Source organism: Anopheles arabiensis, chromosome 3 (assembly GCF_016920715.1).
Source record: "Anopheles arabiensis isolate DONGOLA chromosome 3, AaraD3, whole genome shotgun sequence".
In the NCBI taxonomy this organism is placed as follows: domain Eukaryota; kingdom Metazoa; phylum Arthropoda; class Insecta; order Diptera; family Culicidae; genus Anopheles; species Anopheles arabiensis.
Window position 1 is genome coordinate 90,071,125 of NC_053518.1, and position 18,864 is coordinate 90,089,988.

The window sequence follows — 18,864 nt, forward strand, 5'->3', positions numbered from 1 at the left end:
GATGTTAGTTTGGGGGTTTTCTAAAAAAAAACGGCACCCTAAAATACACCCTCCGGAGTGTGGCTACTTTCCACGCTGTCAGGGTTGTTTTTTTTTGCTGCCTCTCTGTGTGTGCCTGTGCGATGGGTCGAACACCAAAGCACTGGTTCAAGCCCCCATGAAGTCGTGCGTTGCGTAGTTCGGGCACCCCACCGCGGTCATATGGCCGCGGTAAATCGTGAAAATTGACGCATTACGATTAAGTCGCTCCTTTTTGGTCAGGTTCGTCTGGCGGTCTCGGCCCTCGACCGCTGCATCCGGCTTCAGTGCAGTACGATCCGGGTCCGGGTTCGGTAGGCTCAAACGCGAACATTTGTGTACTGGAAGGTTTCGGCGTGAAGCCTTTTGAACGAGCGGCGATTGTGCCAGTGCAGTTGAAAAAGCGATTACTGTGCCTTGCTGGTCTAATTTGTTAAAATTATTATATTGCCAACATCGTAAATCTCTCCCAGTGCAACTTTCCGCGTTGCATTCGTTGGTGAAGGTTTTGTTTTTATTGCTGTTTAAAGTGGTTATTGTGTGTGTACGTGTGTGTGTTGTTGTTCTCACTCGAACGGCTTCACAATCCGAATACAAAAAAGCATACAAATCGGTTTAATCCCCGAAATGGCGCTATAATTGTGGCATCATATTAACTCAATCGACTCAAAACTGTCGATGAGACAAGCAATGTGATAAGCTAATTAAATCCAAAAGTGCTAAAGAAGAAAAAGAAAAAAAAGGTTGTTGCAACTGGAATCTTGCTTCGTGGAAGAAAATTCTGGTTCACTACGAATCAACCAAAAACCAAAACAAAAGGGGAAAACATGCAGTACCGAGTTCCGGAAGTGCAGAAAGATGCTGGCGCTGCAGTGGGTGGTGGTACCGTGGTTGCCAGTACCGGTCGCAGTCGCTCCAAACATCAACGTGGCAAAACCTGCCAGCGATACAAGTAAAGCAAAAAATGGCATCCTTCTTCCGTCGTGTGTGTGTGTGCACTCTAATTAAACTACGCTTATTAAGCTCTCCCGCACAGGGCGAGTGCTGTTGTGGTGTGTCCTCATCACTCGGTGGCCACGAAAATGTCACTGCATGCCGTGATTTCTTCTCCGTGTCTCTGAGTGATGATGTATACAAGGTGGTGGCATTTCCGTTGATAGCAGAAGCAGCAGCAGCAGCAGCAGCAGCAGTATTTAATTTAACGACCACAAACACTCACGATGCTAGTCGCTCGAGTCCCATTGGATCTTCCTCGAAATATGAAGCATAATTATGCTAATTCGTCCCACCGCTCATTATCGTGCCCTTTTGCACCCCCGCGAGTGTGTGCACGCGTGGGTGTTCATTAGACCTATGTACTAGTGTATGTGTGTGCGAGTGAAACACAACACGATGAAACATAGCACATGAAATAATCTACATTGAATCGTTAATGACTTAAATTCCTTTCTGTGAGGCTTCCGTTTAAGTCCTTTGCAAGGTTTGACTGGGCGTTAAATAACAACTGCGAGGGAAAGGACGTAAAAATAAAGGAAAAGTAGAAGGTTCTTTCTTGCAATTTTCCAACCTGTTTACTTTTCAGTTCAGTTACAAAGGAAGAGGCTTTGTGTATATTTTGTGAGTAACAACGTTATGCCGCGCCAGAACGTTGTCATTTTGTGCTATGAATTTTTAATTATGTACCAAATTGAATATCACCACACGCATGCATGTAGGTGTTGGTGCAGGGTTAACCGTGCGGAAAAGATGGCACTTTTCAGAGTGTGTGCGCTATTATTTACACACGCAAGATGCATGCAAACCATCTGCCCCGCTGTGTGTTAAATAAAAGAGCGCAACTTAATTAATGAATTAATTAATCCCCGAGGGAGATGATGGCGTTTAGCTGTTTTTGAGTACGCTTGTGCGAGTGTACTGAATGTGCGACCTAATTATGCTAAATGGTTGGTTGAATGGTTGAGTTTTTATGTTCGCTTTGGTCCCAGCGAGAGTGTTTTGTAATATTATTTCGGAAAAAGTGATTTTTTTAGCATAACACCGCATTTGATGCTTTTTAGAGATATGATTGTTAGGCCGCTTAAGACGCATCGGGAGTTTATCACTTATTGGTTTGATCACACATTCAACACGTCTATTTCACAGTTAAATCTTGCAGCTGGCTACGTGTATCATGTCCCGAAAGAATGTGTTTTGCATGTTTAAATCTTCTTGTAACAAGAAGTCGCAACGTCAAAACGTAGCGATGTGTCGATCGAGGGCAATTAGCATCAGCTTGTTAGAGCCAAAAATATATCTGTCCCTCGAACCCGGTCCCAGCTACACAGCTTCAATCCCAAAACTTATCATATAAATAACGAAACTCTCTTCATCGGTCGGTCAACTGTCACGTGCTCGTTAGGTCGGGATTTGATTTGTAGGGAAAAAAAGACGTGCCTTTCCCCTCAATGTCATCCCAGGGGTGGGGAAACAGTGAAGGTCATAAATCATACAGAGTGACTGTCACGTTCTGTCACATCTCTGTGATCTTTACCTTGGTTTTGAAATGAGAAGAATGAAGATAAATATTAATGTGATTTTATTTTGCAATTTGTGTTAATACAAATTGAAATTAAACCTGGGTTGGATACTATAAACACAATGTTCACCAGCTACTGACCTTCCGTTGCTTGCTTTAACCGTGTGTTTTCAATATTTAAACATTGATGTGCTTAATATTTAATGCCCCAGTGGGGCGTGCAGTGTAAATGGACCCGAGCATAACTTATGAAGCTAAATTTAACAGCTCGTAAAATCATTATAATAGCATCCATCATGTAGTCTAGCATAGCATAGCATCCAACAGACGGACACGAGAGCACGAAGGAAACACACCATACACGTCCCTCCCGTAAACCCGTTCCTTCACACAGGACATGCGAAACTGTAATAAAAATCGGCGAAACTACACCCCGCCAGCAGTCTTGTGTGGCGTTGTGAGATGTTCCGGAACGGGCAGGACGAAAGTTTATTCTTTTGTTGGTTTAGTACTAGTTTTCTCTGTTGTGAACCACTCGTCGTACCACACGGTACATGGGAGAAACATTTGCGGCTATCAAGCGGCAAACCCGTATGTCCCGTGTGCCTGTTTATGTGTGTGCTTGCTGTGGAATTGGATAGTTCTGATCGAAGAAGCAACTAGAAGAAGTGTTTTTTTTTGTCTGTGGTCATAGTTACGAACCTTTATATCGTTCTCTTCCGATGCCCTGCATCCTGTTCGAGGTTTTGAAACCATCAAAACAAGCTTGTCTGCTCACACCATGACAAGTCGAGATCGTGCTTTCTACTACACACACTGTTGGGGTAGTGGCGGATGTTGAACATCTTCCTTTTTCGCCACAAAAATCACCTCCCCGGAGTGTATTTCCGGGGTTCGTTACGGATCAATGTCGCACGGTTTGGAGCTGGAGGATGGAGCTTTTTTTTCTCTCCTTTCACTCCCTATCCCTTAAGCTTCCGTTGCTGTAAAGTATCACCGGCTCCGAGTGCTCTCACCTGCTCCGATGGCAAGCAAACGTGTAATAACTTTTATTGCAAAAGCTCTCTCTCTCCATCTAGTGTGCTGCATCTCTTTTAGAAATTTATTTTTACACACATGCTATCTTCCCCCGCGGTGTACAGAGCGAGACAAGAAGATATATTGTGTGGTGAAAGAAGAAATGACAGTAACATGGTGTCCGGTAGATGGGTGTGGAAGGGAAGCTATAAAGCAATTGTTAAAATGTTGTATTTATTGCCATTACTGTGCACTGCAGCCTGTGCGCTGTGCCGGGGTGTTGTAATGCTGCCCAGCGCTAGTGGTGGTGGGAGATAACATTTTACGTGCGAAACCGTAATGTTGATTGGAAAACTTATTGATGCAGATAAGAGTGTGTCGGAGAAGACTTATTGCTTTGCATTTGTAGGTATGTATTTGCTTCTTTCGATGGTTTATGATCAAAACCTCTTCACGAAATAGAAATGGCATGATAATTTTTCACAACCAATCGTCACCTCAAGTCATCAGTGCTTCGTTTATGGATTTCGCAAGTTGATCGATTGGACGGATTGATCTCATGATAATCTTCAACTACAGTGACAGTTATTTAACACAAGAAAATGTCTTTAAAAGGTTAAAATCAACAATTTTGAACTAACTGCAAAATCCCATCAGATCGCTCTCCAAAAGCAATTCAAGTACGTGTTTTTGGTTCACTTTCTCGCAAACACGTTTCACGTTGTGATGCATTTATCGTAGTAGATAATGACCCATCAAAACAATACAAAACAAAACAACGAACGAAATAGCACATGTCTGTCTGTCTGGGCGTGCTCTCTACTGCAGCAAGCTGCTGTCGTGCCGTGGTCGTCGGTGTCATCGGAGAAGAAACCGTCCACCACTCGTAATTTGCAATCGTCGCTAGTTGTGTCGGACATGACAGCTCAAGGACTGGTGTCTGGCTGCGTGGTTTGAGAGCTTCGTTCGTTGCTAAATGTTCTAAATTTCGCGATCATTAGCGAGATGAAAAATTCCCGGAAGCGGGTTTGTACTCCCACGAAGTTTGGCTCAATTTTGCTCAAACTTGGTGTGTCGTCGTCCATCGGTGCTTCTTTTTTGGTGTGTTGTGTGATGCTTTTTGGTTCTGCTCAAAATGACCACATCCTGAAGCCATTTGGCGTGGCTGTGGTGAAGGTTCTGCATGTGTTGTGTTGCTTATCAGCGATGCAATTAATTTTGCTCCACAGTTGCACTTTCCCCTAACACACGCACACTTGCAAACGGGCACAATTTACGTGATATCTAGGCTTCTGTAATGGAATGTAGTAATGCTCGACGATATCAAACACACACTCTCATGCGTTTGGCGACGATATTAGAGCGACTCTATTAGGGTGACAGCTATCCGATGGGGCAGACCGGTAGACCGTCACGATGTTATCGGGGCCTGGGGTTTTGTTTGATGAATGTTTGCTACGTGCTTTTATCTCACATGTGTATCTTTCTTTATTGGCTGAACAATTGTTAGCGATCTACGCTTATCAATTGGCGCTGTTGGTTTTAACGTCTCCAGTAAACGGGGCAATTGAAGAGCTATCCAAGTACATGGGAAAACGTTGGGGCATATATCATCATTTCTAGAATAAGTTACCTTTTTTACGCTGAAACAATCAGCATGTATCATGTATTATGAATGCAACATTGATGAATTGCGTGGCAGAATTGTATCGACGAACAATTAAAGAACATCCACCTGATAATACCCCCTATGCACAAAACTCAGGGCGTCCACCAGACACTGGTTTGGGAAAGCATTTACGTGAGCAGAAGTGACGAACGTTCAAGACTTAATGGAACAGTTTTTTTTGTTTCGTATCCATTTTGTTTGTTTTCCTTTCACCCTACGCTTTCCTATGCGATGCTCTACGATACGCGCAATAGAATATGATCGCTTTCTCTGAGTGTGAATCGTCGATTATGGAAGCATTTACGTGGGATGAAAGCGTTCGAAACGCCTAACACCTTTCCGTGTTACGAAATGCACGCCCACTGCCTCCATCATCGCCACCACACGCAATCGGTTTGATCGGCTAAAGGGCGTTGAAAATGTTATGAACCCCCATCTGCAGCAGCCAGCAAACTGTCAGTTATGATCAGCAATTTTGATCAATCAGCGGGGTAAAAATGTTGTATGAATCTAATAAAAAAAGTCTTCATGGAACGGCTCGCAGTCAGCCAGCCTGGTGGATGATGATTGAAGGTGTTACATGCTCATTTTCCAACAGCAAACGATACAGTTGATTTATGATTGATTTTGATGTCATCGAATTGCCCTTGCGCCGAGATTGCCGAGGGTGCGCAACGAAGTAGGCTGCAGTGTTGTTTCCTTCCGTCAGTGCAAAGTTCTCGCCAGCATCTTGGGAACTAAGTTTATGTTATTCAGCTTGATATGCCCTAGGGAAGAGGGATGGGCAAGAAGAACATCCCATTTCTGCAGTGGTTCTTGCTCGCTCTCGGGAACGTGAAAAGCTTGTTGATGAAGTTTGAGATTATAAACAAACTATGCGTTCCAAGTTGGATAACCTCCCTGCGGGTGTATTGGGTGGTAGATGGCGCATTCTCAGCAGCTCACATTGCCCTGAGTATTATAAGGTCATCTTACGCGATGCTCGGCAGAAGTTAAACAAGTCATCAGCATCTACTTTATCTTGACTGGATTAAGAATCCAGCATGAACGCATCGTTCCATCGTGCCAGCCATTGGGTGTGGTCCGGAGCGCTGGCTCCCTGGGTAGCTGACATTGAGAAATCAGAGAATCTCTTGACTCGCCGTGGCATAGCGCTGGAAGCAATCAATTTAGCTTAATGTGGTTGATGCTTTCAGATTGTATGCTGTTTATGTTTATGTGCTGCTGAACGTTGAGTGAATCTTTCGCTCCGTGAATGTGAGCGAGGGCAAGGGATGTTCCCTGTGTCAAATTGTTAACCTTTGACACTGCACATTACATTACATTTTACGAAGCAATCAAATGAAGCTGTAAGAAAAACATCACATTATGCTTTTCTCTATTACAGAAATGTGAAAAACAAAATCTGCGCGCACCTGCGATTGTTTTATTTGCCACCGCTTTCTCTGCCCACCGGTGGGCACCTTCCTCCCCCTAGCACAGGTGTGTGTGTGCCGTTCATCTTTTTGTGTGTAAACGGCCCCGTTACGGTTCGATTCGTTTCATTACGCTTCCGTTCCGTTTCATTTCTAATAAATATAGAAAAGTAAAACGCACTGCCTGCCGTGCAGTCGTTGGACAGTAAATCGTTTCAGCTGGTCGGATGGGGGGGGATAAGAGAGAAAGAGAAAAGGTCCGACCCGAAAGCGTCACTTTGTTGTTTATTTGGTGAACTGTTTTGTTTGCTTTTGGTGGTGGTGGTGTTGTGTGTGTGTGTCGCTTTACCCGGTTTGCTCGGTTGCTGGTTGAATTGATTTTCCTCTCCGGCTGACCCGGCAGGAGTGTCAAGGTATGGATACCGATACACGCTCATACACACAATTGGATCAAACCGCATTCCGCGCCGGAGAAGAGACGGCGGGCATTGTTGATTGTGTTTTGCTTCGAGTACAGCTGTATGGTATCGATAATAGTAAAACTAGGACACGTGCATTCCGCGGCCACAGGTTGGAAGATTAGTTTGTTTGTTTGTTTTTTATTGCTTTTTTGCTATTGGTAGTTGATAATTACAATAGAATGGAGATGCTAAACCCACACAGTTCTCGGGATTGGTTTCGGTGTAACGCTCTGTCCCGTTCCCGCAATGCTAACCGCTTTTGCCGCCTGCCGAACGGTTTATGATTGTAATTAGTGTTGCTTCGGTGCATTCGGCCACAGTCACAGCCAGGTGTGGTGGTTTGGAAAATTGAATTGTGTCCTAATGTGGTGCTCTACACCCTCAAAAGCGTTCACGGCGGGTCCGAGCGGTCGGATGTGCGATTGTTTTTCGCGAGTCGGCCACGGCCATACGGTTTGCAGCATCCATTGTGTCTGGTGGAGATGGATGATGGAGGCACGTTCGTGGCAAATAACGCAGTTTCCAAATATTGTTGCTAAAACAGACTTAACTAGATTTCAAACACAGTAACTAACGTTTGAAGTAAATAGAAATAAATTACTTTTAAAGAGCTATTTTTCTACTTATGTAATCATGTTCGATGACTATATTCACTGTACTGTGGATCCGTTGCCATTCAATCGAATATATTTGTTTGCGTGTTTCTTATGATTTAATTATTTATTTGAATTTCTGGTTTATTTCATTTTTATATTGTTAATTTATTATGTATGCCTTTAACGTCGTACTTTTGTATTGTTTATTCATCATTCGAGGATAAACTTAAAGTGTTCCAGTAAAACTTAAAGTTTTCTAATCCTTTTGCTTATGATTAATGAACATTGAAGAGGTTTAAAACCCTGAATAATTACATTTAACGCTTCTTTGACGTCGTGATCGATTCTGCTGGTGAATTAAACTAGTTGAAAATGCATCCAATCCGTCCATTCGCCCTTTCCCGCAAGGTTGATGAAAGCTTTTCCAGCACAAACGTGTAGCGTGAAAGCGTTTGCCAGCCGCCAGCTCCCCCCAAAACCTGCCTTGTGGGATGGGGAACATAATTCCACAGTGGGCGCTCGAAAACTTCAAATGAAATTCAATCAAGTGTGCGGTGCACTTCTCGCGCACTTTGCCTCCTCCCTCAAGAGACCCGCAGACCCGGTAGGCGATCGATAAAATGCACCACGGTTCTGGGATGCAAGATGCAAGGCTGAAGCTTCATGTCGAGCATAGCAAGCGTATGAAAGGGATAAGTGCTAGAATCCGAGAACGAGAGACAAGAACGAGGAACTACTTAGCAAAGCGAGCGAACGAAATTATGGAAAATCTGTCACCGAACGCGTCGTGTTCCACCGGGCCGGGAGAGCTATGTGGTCCGGGAACTCTGTGTGGTTCACTCGCAGGAACGCTCGCCGGAACGTGTTAAATGATGAATTTGTCCATTCCATTATTGTGCGGCTTGCTAATGCCCCGAGATAGCGCGGCTGTGTGAGGCTGTTGAGTCGCGCTCTACTGTGATTTGCGGAAACACGCACCGTGTAGTGCGCCTGATTGTCATTGCCCTTTTCCGCCCCTCAACGGAATGGAATGAAAATGAAAATCGTTGGCATTCAATGGATATTGTCACTCACACTGCTTAAGCGTCAGTGTGTTTGTGCGTATCTCATGATTCTGATAGAATTCTTGCTTGAATGATCTTACCAACCAGCAGCTCACCGCAGCGCAGTGTTGCACGATTCGCGTTGTGTAGTGAAATATTTATCCATTTGCTCTTTATCGCACACAGCGGCACCCCAGCATCCACGCTAATGGTGGGGCGGCGTGCATTTGACGCGCAATCAATCATCGCACTGGCGGGCCACACGGGTTGGTGACAATGTGCAATGGAGCTTTGAAGCGATTAAATAATGCCAGAGTCGGCTTCATAAGTGGTGTACCATTTTCCCTTTTTGTGCTGGTGCTTTGTTCGGACGCTTTCGAGGGGTGTTGCTTGACGATTTTAAAACATTTCCGCGTGGCTGCGACCAGATAAATTATCCAAGATGAGATGAAGAAGGGAAGTGAATGACACTGATTAGAGGAAGGAGTAAGAACATTGAATTAAATCGCATGGCAATATTAAGCTGGACAGGCAAAACAAAACACTTACAATGCAATTTATTTGCTCTTTCATTTAAAATCATCCGTAAAGCGCAATGTATTTTACGGTCAACAATTAAGCCACATAATTACACCAATTATTAACACCGAATGCATCACAAAGCGAAGTTCATTACTATGCAGGCTTAAATTGTCCTACCGTGAATAACCGCCGCTCATGAGATACAGTTCAGGTGGTGCATATGGTTCCTTTTTTGCGATCATTATCGCAATGTTTTGCAAAATTGAATAATTAATTGTGCCTGCCGCACACGCAAAGGTAAATTTATTAAAGCGATCCTACCGACAACGAGCCCAAACTTATTTAAAGACCGTTTGGAAGCGTGCAAATGGGGCGTACACTTGCCTTTTGTAAAATTTACCGACATGCCAAACCTACGGTACTGGCTCTTGGCTGCAGCACGCTTGTCGCTTCACTAACTAATAGGTTTGGAAATTAATTTTTGCTACATCTAGACGGAACTATAAACGAATAGAAATTGTATTATAAAGCTCATTTCGTGTTCTTGTGCTTTTGTTTTCCTTTTAACATCTATGGGACCTCCAAAATGAAGCTATAATGTATCTTGTATGAAAAGTGAAGAGCAAGCGGCGAACCCCTGTGACAGTGGCTACGGTTCGTTTGACTCTCGAAAAGATAAGATTAGTTTGATTCGCAAAGTGCCAACCATACCCTTCTCTAGTGTGACAGGAAACGAATCGTCTCGAGTCGGAAAAGCCACAAGGACGACACGGGTTCGTTTTCTTCTCAGTAGACCGTAGAAAAAAAGGGAAAACTGCAGAAAGACGAGAGTGTGCTAATGACCACCATACCAGCTTCATTAATACGAAACACTACTGCTTTCTTGTGTGTGTATGTTTGTAAACAACCCTCTACGCCAACAGCGAGAAAATGAAGCACAACACGAAGAAGGACCTCACGAAATTCTTGACCGCACGAAAACCTTGGCCTCCTGCCAGCGGGCGTAAATGGAGCCTTGCTTTATTTTTAGCTCCCCCTCGCTCGTTTGTGCTTACCCGAACGAACGCCTTTGAAGCAGTTTCGTGGTGCAACTAATTCACTCCCTCGGCCGATTATCTGTCGATGTGGGCCCGCGGAAAATGGGAAACCAGCACGAAAAGCAGGAGTTCAGTACGCTATGAATGGAGTTGCATGTTGGTGTTGCTGCCGTGTGCCGGTGGTCAAGGCTCTGAACGGTCAAGCGCCGGTTCGCCTTCGGGCTTGCCTCAAAGGTTGAACGCGCAATTAACCCGCTCTGACCGTCACCTCTGTCAAGCCGGTCAGCCTGAATGGTTCAACGCCCAAGTGGTGGTGAAAATTCGCTCCTTTTCTTGCTGGATGAATGGAATCTTTTTGTATTCGGGGTAGGAAACTCTGCGTATCATCTCTTCGGCTTATTATTTAGTAGTTTAAAAATTGTATTATGTATCACGCACATTCACAAACGCTCTTATCCTCTAATATTCTCTCTCGTTCGTGTTTGGTTTTCTTTCGATACAGGCGCCGAGCACAGCAGCTAAAGGTAGCGAAACAGAAGGAAAAAGAATGGCTGAAAGCGCAGCGCAGCCGGGACCGGATGGGGACACAGACGTCCTCCTACAAGCGACACATCACGTTCGAGGACAGCGTCGTACTGCTGGAGGCCGCGGCACGGAATGACATTGCGGAGGTTAGTATTTGCTATGCTCTATGGACTGTTGAGCAACGCGAAAAAGCAGTTAACCATTGCCATAATGCAGCGGAGGGTGAAAATATGTAGAGTATTAACACAGAATCTAAATCTGTTTGTCCTAGGACTTAATTGAAAAAGAAGTGCCGTTTGGGATTTCCATTCAACTCTTTCCTAACTAATTTTTCACAAAGCGACGAACAGAATTGGCGAAACTTTGTCTACCGTCAATGTTTTCTCTGACATTTTCAAAACTAGTTTTCTATACCATGAGACCAATTGCTAGAGAAGGTTTTCGCCCAAACGAATCCTTTTTTAAAGTTTTGTCTAGTGCGATCATTTCCTTATCCCATGAAGATTTCGTTCCCGTTATTATAACTCCTCTTTATTTGAAAACTTTGCCAAGAGCTTTAGACGAAATTGCATCCATAAAAAACAATCTTCTCCGCGGTGGTTGTATTACTTTTTCGTATGAGATGCCTCTCTCTGCAATCGCTTTTGGATGGGCAAACTTTTTTCCTATCCCTATATTTGCGCATGTTTTGGATGGGTTCTGGAGAATCAGAAACATCTTACAAATAAAAACGACTACAGACGAATACAAACAACGCGCTGGGCTCGATTATTCAATTTTCGTTGAATTAATGCCGCTCCAAGAAACGCGTGTGTGCTAAAAGCCTACCACCATTAGAAACAGACTCTTTGCGTCTATGGCCATAACGTGAGCTTGCAGTTTCACCATAAGCTCGTAAGTGACTTCTTCTGTAGTAATGTCTTATGCTGACAACTCGAATTCGTACGTAGCGAAAGCTTGGCCTTTCAGTTGCATTCGCGAAGCAGGAAATGTTTGAGAATTGGCTGTGGATCCTTTAAGAATGAGGTCACTGAATCACTTCGGCTTGGTTGGCGTGTGTGTGTGTGTCTCCCTGGACTCTATCCAGTACCATTCCGGGTCACATCCGGTTGCTATTAGTCAGGACACCGTTGGCCGTAGATTTGTAGTTCGTATTGCGCTCCAAAATGCACCACATGCAATGTGTGACATGTTCCACATTCGGTGACCTGAACCATGCTGCCCCAAATCGCTTGAACGTGTCCAGCACGCCGGTACGTTTACTAGGTTAGGTTGAGTTTGGCGCTCTGCAAATCATGTATCATCCGCTGGTCGTTTGCGCCGGGCTCTGTCGGTAGGTGCTGCAGTTGTGTGGAAAAATGACCTTTTCCGGTTTGCCTGCCAGGACCATGTGTACACCCCAAATCGAGTACACGATTTTTTGGTCAGTTGTCACGCGAAGTTACAGCTCATGACGTAATGTTGTAATTCGGTTTGCATACCTTACAGGCGCATCACATTCTTTCCGTTACGTTCTGCATTATTAATGATGGCAAATGGACAGCAATCGTTGCCACTTAAGCCTTGCCGAAAAGGTTTCATTTTCCGCCGTGTCCTTTAGACTTTCAGACAGTATCTTTTGTTCTCGGTGTCATTTAATCATGAAGTGTCAAATGAGGCCAACCACTGTGTACATGCGATACTTAAGTGAATCAACCCGTCTATTTGCATATGGAAACTAGCAAACGAAAGACAGGAATCTAAAAAAGAAACTCATCCTGACGGACAACTCGCTACGTATCTGAACCTTTTCTTTCCGACCGCAGAAGGACCTCATTTGAATACGATTCGCAATGCTAATCGACCGTTAAGGCTACTCGGTTATTCGGTAACGGGGTAGAAGTACGTGCCGTACTTACTAAAACGGCGCGCGTGTACCACAACCAAACTGCTTAATTTCCAGCCACATTCGTTTGCGGTCGTTTTTACAGCCAGCGCTTGCAAGAGCGCAAGATGCAAGGCGATGTTTGTCAAATAGACATACCGGCAAGCACCACGAACCCGTACCGCACACCGAACCGAAGGTCGAACTGCTTCTCCTCTCCTGCCACAAATGAAGTAGTTTATTTTGCTAAATTTTACTACCCAGTATCACCACAACCATTTACTGCAGGCCGGAGAGTCAGCGGTGCTATAAAACTGCAAAGTAATGGGGCAGTAAATAGTGTAGAATCTACGCTAGAAAGGGCTAGAGCGGCTTAGAGAGGATGTATGTTAGTGGTGTTGTTACAGTAAATGTTTCACTCAGCGCTAGCGCGAGATGGTTAGGTTTCAATGTACTTAAAATTAAGTAGCTTTAAGAAGATAGACTGATATGTAAAGCTTATGCAATGCAATTGAAATTCTGATATATTACGTGGAATTGTAACGAACAGTAATGAAACCATTGTCAGTATGCCAGCAACCCTTCTAACCTTGAAATATCATCCACCTTGACCAGCCGCAATACGTAACCACTAGCAAAAAATATAAAACACTCTTTTGCCTCGTATTTCACCCCATGAACTTAACCCTGATACCCATATTCGTTAGCGAGAAATCAATAAACCCACAAACAACACTTCAAACCCACAATACGTCACCGAACGCCAACCCAAGCACAGTCTCCGGGGACACAATACAGCTCACCATAATTCGTGCAAGTGCCGTTAAAAAGATGATACTGAATCCTCCCCTCTCGGCATGCGGAAAGCATAGTGTATATTTTTCACTACCATCCTGCAAGCCGCAAGCACTCGGAGGACTCTGCGAGCGGAAGTGAAAGCTGTGGCCCGCAGGGAACGGTTTAAATTTACAGGATGGGAAATAAATTACTTTCGCTTCGTTTCATCAACTCCCGCTGGGATCAATTCTGTCCCGACTATTGGGACGGGAGGGACAGGAGAAGAGGAGTAGCACCGGGATGAAGATCACACCGCCACCACAACTGACAATCTCCGGTTGATGCCGGATCTGAAATAGCTCTTCATATGGATGGGTCAAGCTCAAGGGAGATGAGGTTTGCAATTTTGCAGACTTCCTATTAAATCGTTCGAATGTGTGAGGCTACTCCACTGCGTCCGTGCCACTGCCTAGGACGGATGGACGTTTAATCGGATAAGCCTGGGATGAGTGTGAGACTCTACTATTAATTATCGCATTCGATGAGATTTAGTCGTTGTTTTGTGGAGCGCAAGCAACGCTAGAAAAAGCATGGCAGCCGATTGACGTCTGATATGGACATTAAGTACCTCGTCCATGGGGGCGGCATTGGACATAAAAGATGTAGAGCTTCTGCCATAATTAACCCTCCATTCTTTTCCTACGATTGTAAGCATTTCGTTGGAAATTATTAAATTCTGACAACCACTTGCTTTTAACTCGTCGTCCCTTAAGTGTTGAATGTAGTCGTATAAAGCAAGACTTTAAGAAACTTATTCCGGGAAGCCAGCGCTACCGAGAATTGCCAAGTTTTGTCACACTGTGACCGAGTGGGATAAAACTGTATCCCATGACCAAAAGGGAAAAACTTCTTTCGATTGCACCACAGCAAAACTCCAATTTCCAGTACGCGCTCGCATGAAATATAACCCGTCTGACAGTAACAATCTGGGCAACGTTCCGGTTTCGAGTTTTTTGTTACTATTCTGGTGCTGCTTCCCGATGGACTTCGCAGAAATGAACAAACACTTCAGCGAAGAAGAACAAACACTACTCCCCACCAGCTGCTTGGTTCCGGTTTCGGTTCCGGCCAGCGTTAACTTGAGCTTTTGCAGTTCTCATATGTGCTTGGCTGTCTTTCCTCGCTGCTCTGTGCACAGATGGACTCGGTGCGCTTGTTTAGTGTGCTGCTGATGGCAAAGGATAGTAAAGCTAACATTCTTGACTTTGGAAAGTAACTCTGCTCGTCCAGTTCTCCCCCGGTGTGACCTTCGCTGAAGGGTTAGAACGTCCTTGGACACAAACAGAAAGGGATAAAGTAATACAGCAGAGAGCAGCAGCATGTGTATATCGTTGCAGTTCATGAACATCAAATCCAAGTGAATGCCAACGAACTATAATAGTGTTGATGATGATGATGATGATGGTGATGATGATGTAATGTTGGTTAGTATGGGAATATTTCTTTGCAAAGGAACAGGACCATTGAAACTTGAGTACCTGATGAGTGGTCATTATCGAGTATGGGAAATGATACTTGCATCCGTTTCCGTTCCCCTCCGGCCAGTCATGATTACTTCCGGCCAAAGGGCGATAGAGTTGAGCTTGGTACGAACTAGAACGATGCCTTGCTGAATCCTTTTTTCATTCTCTCTCTCTCTCGCTCCCTCTCTCCTTTTCGTCACTTATAATAACGCTCTTCCTCTCCTTCTTTGCTAGGTGGCAAAACTGCTCCAGAAGGGTGTCACACCGGATGCAACGAACATGGACGGACTGACGGCACTGCATCAGTGCTGCATCGACGACAACGCCGAGATGCTGAACCTCCTGCTCGACTACGGTGCGAACGTGAACGCGCAGGACAGCGAGCGGTGGACGCCGCTGCATGCTGCCGCCACCTGCGGCCACCTAAATCTGGTCAAGATACTGATAGCACGCGGCGCGAACCTGCTGGCGGTAAACGCGGACGGCAACATGCCGTACGACATCTGCGACGATGAGGAGGCGCTCGATTACATCGAGGCGGAAATGTCCAAGCGGGGCGTCACGCAGGAGCTGATCGACGAGACGCGGGCGGCCACCGAAACGCAGATGCTGCACGACCTGCAAGACATCGCCCTGCAGGGTGGCGATTTGGAAATACCCGATCCGCAGGGTGCCACGCCGGTAAGTGTACAGGGCGGATAATCTGTGCAAATGGCGTAGAATATTAGATGAACAACGAGGCTTTTTTGTGTCTTCTCTCTCCACAGCTTCACATAGCATCCGCCAACGGGTACACACGGGTCGTCGAGTTCCTACTGGAGCATCACACATCGACTGATGCTGTCGATAACGATCTCTGGACACCGGTACATGCCGCTGCCTGCTGGGGTCACGTAAGTTTCTCTCCATCCTTTCCTGGCCCTTGTCTGAACAGGCGAAATAATGTCATCCTATTCGTATCATTGTAGCTGGAAGTACTTGAAATGCTTGCCCAAAGTGGAGCCGATTTGAATGCCAAAAATAAGAACGACGAAACTCCTTCCGGTGAGTTTGGGAAGACGCAACTCAATTACCCGCCCCGAATGCCCCCCAACTAACCCTTTTGCGTTTGGTATCCTTTTTTTTAGATATTTGCGAAGATCCAGAAATACGAGAGCGAATAGAGCAGCTAAAGACGGAACAGGAGAGCAAGCGGTTAGCGGAAGCGCAACGCAAACGTGTCCGGCGGTCGCAGAGCAACAACACGAGGTCAGTTTTGTGCGCACACGTGTTCCGAAACTCGTTTCGAAGTTGTATTGCTCAACTCCCTGTGGAGAGTGCATACTTGAACGGCGGAGAATTAGACAAACCAGTGCCTATTCCCTAGTGATAATTTGAAGTAGAATTAAGATTACAACAGCTGCATTGCTTACTATAAACCCCCCCTACGGGTAGATAATCCGATTAGAACGTAAGCAAATTGTTTGGACAAAGTTTTGCCTTTAGCTAGCTGTGCAGGATACCAACTACCGTTTGCAGAGTGATGATAGATCCCTTGAGAATTCAACCGCCGGGAAGTAAAGTTAAGATATCATGTTCACACCGCTCTCTGATGTCGGTAGTGGTTCCGTCTCCCTCCCCTCAAAAACATGCCATAAAGTTAGTTGTAATCCTTTCGCCGTTGAAAACCACAAAACTAAATTGGAAAACGCTAGCAGCGTGTGTCGTGCGCTCTGCCAACTACACAGAAACGACGTACTAATGCGTTTTGCTGTTTCCCGCAGGGCACAATCCGTGAGACGAACATCGTTGCGTGATAAGGGACTAACGACCAAAAAGGATGCGGTGGAGGAGGCTCGCTTCCGACTACAAGCGCAAGAGGTAAGTTTCGTTGCGGTAAACTTGTATGTAAGCTGCACACTCACACACAAAAACCGGCCGGCACACACAGAGCCTAAGAAGCTGCAGCAGATCAGTAATGTAGCGTAGCAGTTGAAGTAGAAGAGGAAGAACAGTTCACGAAACAATCTATGGCGTAAAACTCAGAAATTTGGCTCTTGGCAAGGCGTTGCAAGGCGTTTGGGGCATTCGGGTATTTTCCCCTCCGAGCAGAAGTAATTAAATTTTAATTTTCTGCACAAAAATTCCCTCGTCTTTCGGCAACACGAATGAGCCATTGTTGAGGGCTACAGAGGAACGATGCCAGTACGATCCGAAGGGGGAACGCAAATTGTGCTACAGCTTAAAAGTTCGTAAGCCCTCAACCCAGCACAAAGTTTGCAAAGTCAGCAATGCTGATTCAATTCGTGCTGCGTGTAACCGTTCCTGCCCGGTGTCGTCGGCCAAGGATGAAATCGAGGAAAACTTTGGTTGTCTGTAATAAAAGCGCTCTCCGGCGTGTAAACCAGCAGTCAGCCCCAGTTTAAAGGCACATTAAACAGCGGAAAGCGCAAAGCAAACGTTTACTTGTTGTAGTGTCGATCGTTAAGATAGGACTGAGAGATGGTTGTGAAGTTTGGTTACCCTGATTGTGTGCACGGAATTTGAATGAATGTAATCCTACCATTTTTGTAGCAAAATGCTGTTCACGTATACTCAATGAATCTGAATGAATGAATTTAAACATTGAAATTGGATATCTCTAGAAGAAAAAATGAGATGAAAATAGCTTTTCCAGCACTGACACAAATCCGATTGATCTGATTTGTTGATAAATCCTCATATTGATAATCCCAAAGCTTTCATTCAAATGCCAAAAACATCGTTATGTTGTCACAAATGCGACACATGCGCTTACTCAGCTGAAAATGACTCGTACCCTCGTATGATCAAAAATTCAATTTACACTGCTGCATGTGACATAAACGGATTAGTGAAGCAATGACCATTCTCACGAAACAAAAGCCACTGCACGACACACGGGTGTGGGGAACTGCATTTTACGATTTGAGTCAGGGATAGGAAAAAGCTGTTCAATTTCGAAATTGAACTTTTTTGAACCCATTCACAGTGAAAGGGTCCACTTCTATAAACTTCGATACCAGTCGATAGCTGATGCTTCAATAGCTAAGCCCTCCAGCTAGAGCACATTCAATATGGATGGTAGTGATTAGTGTACTGACGAGTGCCAGCCAAGGGGACAGTGTGATACAGGGACGCTAGTTTTTGCAGCTGTGCTAGAAATCAACCAATTCCGACCTGATCTCCGGTGCATCGGAAATAGAAACGGGACCGAATAGGTGCCGACAGTCAAAAGCCAGCATCAAAAGCACCTTGCCATTGCTTCCAGCGTTAGCGTACGTACCGACCGGCACTGCCATTCGGCTCAAGAAGATATGCACTTAAATCCTCTGACCAACGGTGAGAGCTTTTCACCTTTTTTGCTGTGGGAAGTTTGCTCTAGGAAATCATGCTTCACCCTGCACCTTCAATCTCTTTACTCCGCGTAGTGCTCTCTCTCTTTTTTTTTGTTTTTAAATAGAATTTGAGTACACCATTAGAACCACTTCCCACTGCTTTGTTGCCGTTAGTTTGCATAACTTTTTGATTGCTGTACTGTCGACGCCCAGGTTTGTGTGTGTGTGTATGTGTGTGTGTTGGTGGCTTGGAGGTGGAAAATTGAAATCGTTTGCCGCTTTATCGCACTGGACGCGGCCAAAAGCGCTGGGTTAAAAAACGTGTTCGGCTAAATTTTCCCTTCGGGGCAACGCGCTCCGTACGACTTAAATGCAAAAAGCAATCAAAAGTTTTTGAATTATGATACAACGCAAGGCTAGGGGGTGCCATTTTTTGGAATGGGGATAGGAAAATATGCTCTATTATTGGTGAGGTTGCAGCAGCGTACATATACTTCCGCCCAGAATCAGTAAACCGGCGAAGCTCTGTTTCGGGAGAGAGCAAAAT

At 45.0% G+C, this 18,864-nt stretch overlaps 1 protein-coding gene across 14 annotated transcripts in view; it reads left to right on the forward strand.

The window, feature by feature from the left end:
• LOC120904619 (protein phosphatase 1 regulatory subunit 16A) overlaps window positions 1–18,864 on the forward strand; it is an 82,562-nt gene that overhangs the window by 50,559 nt on the left and 13,139 nt on the right. For all 14 annotated transcript variants that reach the window (XM_040314770.1, XM_040314769.1, XM_040314774.1 and 11 more), the window contains exons 3-8: window positions 10,796–10,964; window positions 15,217–15,663; window positions 15,750–15,875; window positions 15,951–16,026; window positions 16,110–16,230; window positions 16,746–16,842. In XM_040314770.1, the coding sequence (XP_040170704.1) occupies window positions 10,796–10,964; window positions 15,217–15,663; window positions 15,750–15,875; window positions 15,951–16,026; window positions 16,110–16,230; window positions 16,746–16,842 (1,036 nt within the window). The remainder of the gene's footprint in view (window positions 1–10,795; window positions 10,965–15,216; window positions 15,664–15,749; window positions 15,876–15,950; window positions 16,027–16,109; window positions 16,231–16,745; window positions 16,843–18,864) is intronic.